We start from the raw sequence: 10,535 nt of genomic DNA on the forward strand, positions 1-10,535 counted from the left end.
ATTCCATTCTGGGTGACATATTTTATTTATAGTCTCTATTTTTTTCCATTCTGTTTGATACATGTCTACACTTTACGAGGGAAAGCGAGACTAAATTTTCATTCCACTGTATGTCTGTGTGTATGTACCGTAGATTGGACAATAAAACTCACTTTGTCTTTGACTTTTGACTGATTGCAGGAGATTTTTCATTTGTTCCAGCTATTTCGACTCATTACAAGCAAAAAAATACCCTTTCCACCTATTATTTCTTCATATTTCTCCCGTGTTGGGGGCCTCTAAAGGCCACGCCTGAGCATGGTGTCCTTGATAGGAGCGGCGGCGGCCGAGCCCGCTCTGTTAGCAGCTTAGTGGCTCTTTAGGACCTTTTTGGAAGCACTTTTCAGAAGCTTTACTGCAGTCATTAGGCGCTAAGGCTGATTAATGTGAATGGTCAGGCAGGGCCTGGCTTTCTGAGGGAAGAACAGAGCGGGGTGAAGGGTCCCACAGGAAGTGTTTTGTGTCTCCACACAAAAGGAAGGCTGACCTCTTAAGCCCCTTAGAGCCTCTTTGCTAATACCCTCACCGGTGCCTACAAAGACACAGGGGATGCCATTTCACCACTCACATTTAAACAACACACACACACACACACACACACACACACACACACACACACACACACACACACACACACACACACACACACACACACACACACACACACACACACACACTCACACATACTCACACACTCACACAAAGCCCCGCCAAGATTAAAACGGCAGAAAAAGTGAAGCTCTGAGCAGCGGAGTGAGACGGTGTGAGATTAGGCCTGAAGAGTCTCGCATATCAAACAGAAGAAGCCACTGAATCCCAACACAGCGCATCTTATCATCCTGTTCGCTCGCAGGTCAGAAATATTACTCGTGAGTTGGGGGAGAAATAAAATCAAGTTGGACAAACAGAATATCATTTTCGATGTCCAGTTTCTACCCAAAGTGTAAATCTCAACAAAAAAAAAAAAAAAAAGAATCTATGACAACTATGAAAGAATGTCTTGATTTTAGGCTGCAAAGATTCAAAATGCATCCACCTCAGTGAAATCTTTCTCGCTAGGTTACTGTATCTACAGATAGACTCTAGACCAGAGGTGTCACACATATATTCAAAAGCCACGTAGTGCAGCCAAATTTTACTTTGAGTGAACTGGACCGGTGAAATAGTGATGTAAAGACCTTTAAATTTAAACCTTAAACTTTTTCTCTGTTGTGGCGCAGACAATATGTGATGATAATGTCTATATTTTAGCAAAAACCAAACAATTACTATCAAAAAGTACTACAATTCAGACATAAAGCCAATTTCAGTGAAACCCTCTGGTGCAAAATATAGTAAAACTTCTCCTATAGCTGTTGCATTATGTATGTTTTTACAAACTCACCCTGACAGCTTGGCTTTGAGGAACGTTTGATAGCAACAAGCTAACTAGCTTTCATGGCAGCATCACCAATATCTCAGCTCAGGTCTCTGTGTTTTGTTGTGTCCACTACGCTTAAAAACTTAGTTAAAAAGTGTATGTTTGCTTTGATATTTGGCCTGATGTTTGACACCCCTGGCCTCGACGATTACATTTGGTAAAATTTTTCTCCACCTTTTCCAGATTGAAGCATTCATTTTCCTCATCCTGTTTCATTCTACAACAAATGCATAACATTGTTCCGGATTAAAATATGATTCTGGTCTGTTCATCTGGAGAAATCCTACGAGTACATCAAATCAAACTGAGATCATCCTTGTATTCTCAGACACACACTCATTCAACTGCAAACACTACTGTAACACTATAAATCAGAAATGTCTTGTGTGATTTCAAGTCATTATCTTTCTGAAAGACTTCAGATTAATTAATCTTCCTTCAGATGGCGTATACAGGATAGTCCTGAATTATTGAGAGTAGGCTGCCGTTTTGCAAGATACAGGCACAAGATCAAACGCAACAGCCACTGAGGGGAGTGCTCTTTTCCCGATTTGTCTGAATTTGTCATCTCATTATGTGATGAAAATGTCTATATTTTCACAAAAACTAAAAAAATTAAGACAAAAAATGACAAAAATCTCAACATAAAGCCAATTGAAATGGAACCTTCTGGTGCAAAATACAATGAAATATTAAGAAAACAGTACAATTTCACCCTGACGCCACAGTTTTGAGGCTAATGCTAGTTTGCTAGCTTTAATGGCAGCATCACCGCTATCTCACCTCGAGTCTCAGTATTGTGTTGTGTCCTCTTAAATAAAAGTTTTCTTTAAAATTCTTTACCATTTGCTTGGTGGTTTGGCCGGATTGGAGCCTCTTGCCACGGGCCTTATGTTTTACACTACTGAGCTAGAGTTCTTTATTGTTGCTTTAGAGATTAAAATCTCTTTATAAAGATCTGAAAATAAACAGATTTGCACCAAAGCGTTGTGGATGTTTCTCTATGATGATGATTCAATAATTACAGTATCAACCCTTTATATTCTCGAAGCCCGTTGAAACATATGAATCTAAAATTACACAATTACACTGTTGAGAATCTTCTGTTTTTTCTTTTTAACTCCTGAATCACACAGATTTTCACACCTTTCGACTTCAAGTGGTTGGATTTTTCTGGACTCAGAAACATTCAGGTGAACGAGGCACAATCTGACAGAGAAGTTGTGAGCAAGTTATCTCATCTCATTGAGCGCGATTGTCTGCATTGAGATTGAGTTTGAGAAAAATCGAAAGAGCTATTTTCACCATGAAGCTCTTTTGCTTTCATTTTTTTGAGGGAATTCTTGAAAGAAGACTCCTCTCAGAATCTGGTTGCCATAATCCCACAGCGCTGCCAGCTTTTTTGCTTATTTTAATCAGGAAGACAAGAATCTGTGGTCGAAAAACACAAACAAAAGCGGTTGAAAAAAAAAAAAAGGAGAATCATGGTAACGACTCTGCTGTGTCACAACTGTAGATCCTCTGTACTTATTAGCAACCTCACATCTCCAGCTCCTGTCAATCACTTCCCTGGCAGCCCGAGGCCTTCGCCTTATTAGTTAGAGCGTGAGGGGAGGGTGGGGGGGGGGGGGCGACGCTCCTCTCTGCAGGAGGAGGTCGTAAAGAGCAGAAGGAATGACGGCTGCCTGAGCTGGATGAACCCCCCCCCCCCCCCCCCCCAACACCAAAAAGCTGTGCATATGAAACTCACACAGCCTAATTGACCCGAAGGTTCATCCGTCCTGAGTGCGTCCTGTAAGGTGCGGCTGATTAAAGCAGCCGCAGCGCCAGGGGAAAAAAAAAATAAAAAATGGCTGACACGATATGAGAAAGTGAATATGGGAGATTTCCTATCTGAGACGGGGCGCGCTTTCATTTCACGAGCTGAGAGACTGAAGTGCTGCGAGGAGGCTTAATGCTCCTGCACTTTGTAATAAAATGGAAGGTAAACCTCAGATAAGATGCCTCTCATGCTCACTTTTATTGATGGCTGCCAGAGGCCCCCGCTCGCAGGAAATCACATTCACCCCGCTCTCTCTTTGATGCCCATGGAGATTGACACCTCCTCGGGGTGGAAGCGGCGGTTCTGGCTGACCCCACCCTGCGACTCCGCGGCCCGGACGCCCCCCCCCCCCACCCTCCCCCACCTCCTCTCCTGCCCTCATCCAAAGGAAGTTTCTCTCACACCCGCAACTGTGCCGTCCCGCCTGTTATAACCCCCTCCCCCCCTCCACCCTCAGATAACATATGCACATTCTCCACCACCGCCACCTCCTCCTCTCGCCGTGCCTGCGTCTCAGTGCACGGCTAAAAGCCGGCCATGGGCCGCTGAGTACGACTGGAACAATAGTGGCCTTTCAGGCGACTCCTGGTCCGAGCTGAGAGAAGGCGCTGCGGTGTTCAGACCCGGTCAATATTTGGACGTGGCTGCCTTTTTCTTTTCCTTTTTTCTTTTTTTTTTTTTTTTGTGTCCGTTTCTAATCCAAGCGGAACCGAGCGGCGGGGAGCCGGGAAAAGGCTGAGAGGGGAAAGCGAGGGTAAACACTGGGAACAATGCAAATGGGGCAACTCACAATACCACTGGGAAACTATCACAACATCGGCTCGCCGCCACCGGGTGAAAAATGGAGCATTGTTTCTTTAAGTGGAGATTAAAAAGAGAAGCAGTGTAAGGAAAGCAAACAGCGGAGGTCATAGTGCTGTGAGAAGGCATGCGGAGGTTTCTGAGGCTGAACGTGTCTTAAAAGAAACATCCGATGGAGCTTTTTAACGCCCCGTTTACACGGCGACGGATCCATGTGAAAACGCTAAACTTTTCTGGAACGAAAACAGACAAAACGATGCGTTCTCACTTCAGACGATGTCGTGTAAACGGGGCCCAAGTGAACATGCAAAAAAAAAAAAAAAAAAAAAAAACCCAGACCCCTGAAAAGGGTCTCTGATTGTCTTATGGAGAAATATGTTGCATCTGCCGTGGCAAGCTTTAGACGGGCATTATCAGGGATTTGAGGAAACTCCCCGGGGTGACAGTGCTCCCCTGCAACACCGGAATCCTTCTCTCCCCAGCTGTCAGGTCGTTAGTCCCACCCAATGAGGCTCTTTGATGACGAGGGGTATCAGTTTCCATGGCGTCTGAGACACAAACAGCTTGGGAGATTAGGGACGGAACTCGGCCCTGATTCTCCGCTGATCCCACCTATCAGCAACAAATAAACACCTTGGGCCGAAGGCAGCGCCTGCGTGCAGACCATATGGGCCCGGGTGGGCTTTAATGAAGCAGCTAAATAGCCGGTGAGCAGGGAATTCGCTAATAGCTCCTTGTCAGAGCAGCAGTAAATACCCGACTCTTGCACTTTCTTCCATCATTTGGTTACTGACGCAGCCGGCCCGGCTGACAGGGAACATCTGTGGCCCATTTTTCTAACATGAGCTTTTTCCACCACAAAACCTTTCCCTTTGATTGGGGCCGTTTTTATCCTTAACAGGGCCCATTTCACACAAGCTCCCGACGCTGTTAACTTCGCCTGTTAATAATTCTTTATGGGTCACATTGCGGGAACTTTCCTTTATTCATTACTGCTTTAATAACTTCAACCAATAAGACACACCTTATCAAGGGGTTATGAGCGCCGTCCGATCTCTTTACAAGCAAGCTGGAAAGTTCACAATATTCAAGAAGAATTTACAAATAAATGATAACTCTTAGGAACAGCTTGCGAGCAAATTTGTCCAGCTGAAACTACAGAAGTACATTGTTATGAGGCTCCATTTACACGTTCACAAAAACAAAAGTCTTTTACGAGAGCAGCTCCCAAGGCGGAGCTTTGTGAAAACACTACGTCTCCGTCATCATGTAAACGGGGACAAACACAACTTCCTGGAAACACTTGGGCTCCGTCTCTTTGTGGACAGCAGTAATGCTGCTACTGCTTCTGGCTCCCACGGCCATAACGACTAGTTCTTCTGCACATGTGTGAGGAGACGGACAATAACAACATTGTTTGCCTCCAGCGCGTCATGACTCCCAGTCCATGTCCTCTTGGCACTTGGTAATTTTAAAGTCAAAAGGTCACCGTAATACCAGTGCGACTTCATTCGTCTGTCCATACAGATGTCCGCGTTCTCACCGTTGTCAGTGTTTATAGCGTATTGTAAAAACCTAACTTGTCTGAATTGAAAATCCATTAACGATGCGTTTTCACTTGAAGTGTTGTCGTGTAAATGGAGCCTCAATCTGATTGCCGCTCCACCCTCCACTTTTATCGCCACACATTTTTAGATTTTTCTCTAACTAACTCGTGTTGCCTGTCTTATAATCATATTAGCACCTTTTCTCATCCACGCATTTATTCCAGGACTACCTGATCGTAGGCTGTCGGTTAAAATCAGGTATAAATAACGCAAATAAAGTAAATGGGAAAGATGTAAAATATCATCCCTTTCCTGCATTGCTGTGCGTTGGACCACACACACGCTCCTGAAGCTGAATCTTAACATTTGGGAACATTACTGTGCGTGTACTGCGCTGCACGTCTCCTCGTTTTAGAGCTGGGAAAACTCCAGTTTCCTTTGAGGTCTTGAGATTTTCACTCGCACCTAATTCTATCAGCTGTTATGTTATTAATAATTGCAGCTGCACAAACAAAAAACCTTTGCGTTTTGGCAATTACAGCTCATGGTTGAGCGTCGTTTTGGTTCCGAGGTGTGATTTCAGGTCATTACGAACTTGGGAATATAGACTCCTTCTGCCAACATAAAGAGTTGGACGATAACAGTGAATAATAAGAAGTTGATTGTGAGGTTTTCCTGACAAATGAGGTGTAATTCATCATATCCAGGCAACACGAAGCTTCCTCTGTCCTGCAGCTTCAAAGAAATCAATTGCAATTCGTGTAGGAGCAGCACTGCCTGCTGCAGGACACCAAACTCCACAGATTGTTGTGATTTTTCTGCCGTTTTTGGGACCCAGATTATGCACCCCGCAGCCTTTCCAGAGCAGCCATGCGCACGACTTGCAGAATGTGAGAGGATGGAACACAGCAACAGATCCTCCTGCAGCCTCCGCGCTGTACAAACTACGGCTGAGTGATGAATAAAGGAACAGAACCATTACCTGGAATGGTTTTGATTCTTTTTCAGAGGATTCGACTTCAGACTGAAAGGAGAGGGATCATTATAGCAGCAGTCTCACAGCAGCGTTTTTTTGTTGTTTTTTTTCTCTCTTCTCCCCGACACTGGAGTTTCTTTTAATTTCATTAAGTAGCTTAAGAAGCGCAGCTACTCGCTGTCACCGTGGCAGCTTTGTCAGACTCCAGGCGAGGCTGAGCCGTCCTCCAGGGCTGTAAATCCCTCCTCCAGCCCCGCTCATCTGAGCCTCATCAGCAGCCGGCATCAGCTCCGCAAAGACGCTTCCTCCACCAAACATGAAAAAGGCATCGCTGAAACAGGAGTGAGACAAGACGCTACTTCCCCCCACCCCCCCTCAAAACAATACAGGGGGTTAAAAAAAAGTGAGAATGTCAATGCATTTTCATTTTTCACGACTCACTTCCCATTTCAATTCCAGGGCTCCTGTAGAGGATTTCATGAATGGGTGAGTATGGACTGCTGCTCCGGATGCCATTTTTCCCCCACTTTGGGCAAATATGCAGGGGGAGCGGGCTGAGGAGGGGGAGGATGGGGGTTTGGGTGTGGGGTGGGAGGGGGGGGCTCATCTGGAAGTTGGGACTGTACCACAGCAGGTTTCCCAGAGCTCCAATACAGACTATGGTTACATTAAACAGTGGGGGATCCGCAATCCGCAAGCTCACATGGAACACTGTGAGGTTCTGCTCCGGGTCAGGAGGGGAGTGACGGGGGGGCCCGGGGCTGTATGAGTGCCCCCCCAGCTCTGCTCAGGTTTAGATTAAAGTCATGAATGAGAAAAAGGAGACAGTCATTTAGAGTTACTCATTTATTTAGCCTCCTTTCTGGCAAGACAAAGCCCAGGCGGGGTGCCGAGCCGGGGCAGCCGTGGAGAGAGGGGCCCCCGCGGCCAGCGGTACTGCCCCGGTTTTGACCCTGACAACGGTCCCCTCTGTGCTGCTTAACCCACGACTCGCCTGGTTACTAGCGAGTGTGTGACCTCAGCATGTGCGGATCTCTCACAAGACCCGGCACCACGCTGCGCCTTGGCCGCGGCTGAAATACCCCGTGTGCACCCCCCCTCATTGTCTGCCCCAGCGTGGGCTTGGGGAGGAGGTGGAGATAGGGGGCACTTGGACAAGAGGGGCAGGCGGGTGTGGGGGGGGTGTTCATAGCAACAAGACTCAGTAACTGGCTGAGGGAGGAGAGAAGACGGGAGGAACAACACAACCTGACAGTATCAGTGGTATCTGAAGGAGGAACTCCACCCTTCAGCATCCGATCAGTCTGACTCACTCACAGCTTCACTTTGCCTCGGGGGTCATCTGCTTCTCACACACACACCAACCTCCGGGTGTGTTTTGACTGTTAAGACCAACAAACCAGTTCCTCGTCCCTGAGCAGATGTTGATACAGTTTGTCCTCTTGTGAAGTCGGCTAATGCTACAGCGAAGAGAAAGTATTCCCGCCTGACAAACAAACACACCCACGATTACACCCTGTGCCAAGAGTGACACACCGAGTTGGCATGGAGAGGAAGTTTAGATCCATCCAAACTTCTAGACTGCTCTCTCTCTCTCTCTCTCTCTCTCTCTCTCTCTCTCTCACTCTCTCTGCAATTTAGATTACTCCAGCTTCTGGAGTAAAATCTCTCAGCAATCAGGCCACAAGTTTGTCCCTGCACACAACAGAGTCCAGCTTACCAACACAACGCATCCACAAACTCTCTGATCAGCAACAACAGACTGAAATCCATCCACACCACACCTTCATGCATTCCAAACAGCTCCTGCAGCACCTGCGTGTCATTTCTGAGCTGAACCGGTGTAATGCTGCGTAATGGTGGAGAAGAGGAGGAGGGTGGGGGGGGGGGGGGGGGGGGGGGGGGGTTCTCCTGACACTGGGGGAGATTGATGCCGCTAAATGTGCAGAGTTTGATTGCAAAGATGACTCCCGGTATATGTTGGGAGATTAAACTGAGCTCGGCGCAGCGATTCATCAGCAACTGTGAGAGCAAAGTGCCATTTTCTCCTGCGCGGCGTTCGCTGGAGGAGCGTCGCGCTCAGACGGTGGCGACAGAAGCGAACGTGACACGAGGATACAACGTAGCAGCAGGTAGTGATCAGTGTCCCGGTGCTGTGGGTAGATCACACGTGATTCCCCCTCAACAGTGGAGCTCAGCTCCGCGCGCACCGGTCACACCAAACATCCCGTCAAACACGCATCAAAGTGCAGGGGAAGCGTTAAAGCCTGCAGCTGCAATATCAAGGCTGCAGGATCCTTCAGAGCCCACCCCGAGAAGACCGGGGGGGGCTTATTAACACACTTTCTTTTTTCCTTTTCTTTTTTTTTTTTACTTACTTGGGGTTGGTCCGGTTCCAGAAGACTGCGTAGCGGTCGGACACCACCTTGGAGGCCGGGTCCTGTCCGTACACACACATCCCAATGATGAGGATGAGGAAGAGCAGCATTTCCACCTGCGGCATATTTGCTCTGGAAGTCCCGTGCAGATTATAATAACGATACAAAAAAACGGATTAAAGTCCACGGAGAGGAGTTTAGATGAGACGAGCTGGCAGTCCACTTTCTTTTTAACTCCTTCACAGATCCTCCTTCTATATGTAAGAATGACAGATTGGATGTCCCTCTCTTCTTCTCGACACTGCAAATCCGCTTCAGATCATGTCTTCAAACTCGTCACAATATGTGCGTCTATTAGAGAAACGCGCAATGTGTTTGCGCTCCAGCCGCGATCAGAACTCCGCTCCGCGCAGACAACACTTTCTCCAACTCGAGGAGCTGCGGGCTCAGAGAGGGGAATAGGGAGAAAACCTGGGAATAAAGGCTCCTTGTAGAGGGGGGGAGGAAAGAATATGGAGCGTAAACGCAGAAAGCGCAGCTCCGTCTCCAGATTGAAAACCCGCGGCTGCCCCGGGAAACCTCCTGTCCTGTCTTCTGTCCTCTCCGGTCCTGTCCTGTCCGGGCGACAACGCGTGGCAGCGAAACACACCGCGTAAAATAAGGAGAATTAATTTTTTTTTTTTTAAATATTGAAAGCGCACGATCTTCAACGTCCCCTGACGCACGAAGAACACGGAGCGCGCAGCGCGCTGGATGAGGAATCAGACGGGAAAGAGGAGTAAGTCAGCGGAGCTCTGGATCCTGCTGCCATGCTCTCCCGGACCAAACCCCCCCCACAACCAACCTCCTCCTCCCCCTCCTCCTTCACCACCCCCTCCCACCTCTCTCTCCCTCTCGCTCTCTCTCTCTCTCTCTCTCTCTCTCTCTCTCTCTCTCCATTCCTCCTACTGTGCCAGCCAGGGGAACACTGGAAAAAGTGTTTGTCTTGACACGATATTTAAAATAGTAGTTCCCAAACCAAATCTGTACTAATGGTAACCTAACGGGACACCCCCTAACTGCACTGCTGTACCGTAATAATAATAATAATAATAGTAATAATAATAATAATAATAATAATAATAATAATAAAAACTTGGTGGCACTTCATAAGGCACTATCTGTGAAAAACAGTTTCTTTATTATATTCTGTAAAGAACACTCCCTGATCCCTGAAGAGGAACTTTGGGTTCACACACCTTCAGAGTGTTCCTTGCACTGGTGCTGCTTCAATTTGCAGTTTCAAACTCTCATACCCCAGTTAATTCACCACAAAAGATGCACTTTGTTAGTGAAGTGACAGAAATGAATTAATTGCTGACTCACCTATTTTTGAAAACCCCTTAAAAATGTTATAACCCTCAAAATCAGGAGGGCTTCACGACCCCAGAATGAATTGTTGGCACATTGGGGGGGGTCGAGCCCCCCTGGTTGGGAATCACTGCAGCATTAATCCAGTGGGACTCATTTCGTTCTTGAAAGAAAGCTTCAATAGGATGAGCTTTTTTTTTTT

The 10,535-nt window shown here is 46.9% G+C and overlaps 1 protein-coding gene across 1 annotated transcript in view; it reads right to left on the bottom strand.

The window, feature by feature from the left end:
* Positions 1-9,818, bottom strand: part of LOC308117685 (ephrin-A5b-like) — a 97,490-nt gene extending 87,672 nt beyond the window's left edge. The window contains exon 1 of the mRNA XM_080476733.1: positions 8,984-9,818. Within this exon, the coding sequence (XP_080332859.1) occupies positions 8,984-9,108 (125 nt within the window). The 5' untranslated portion in view covers positions 9,109-9,818. The remainder of the gene's footprint in view (positions 1-8,983) is intronic.
* Positions 9,819-10,535: the final 717 nt, after the last annotated feature.

This window comes from Lipophrys pholis (genome assembly GCF_963383615.2).
Source record: "Lipophrys pholis genome assembly, chromosome: 12".
Classification (NCBI taxonomy): Eukaryota; Metazoa; Chordata; class Actinopteri; order Blenniiformes; family Blenniidae; genus Lipophrys; species Lipophrys pholis.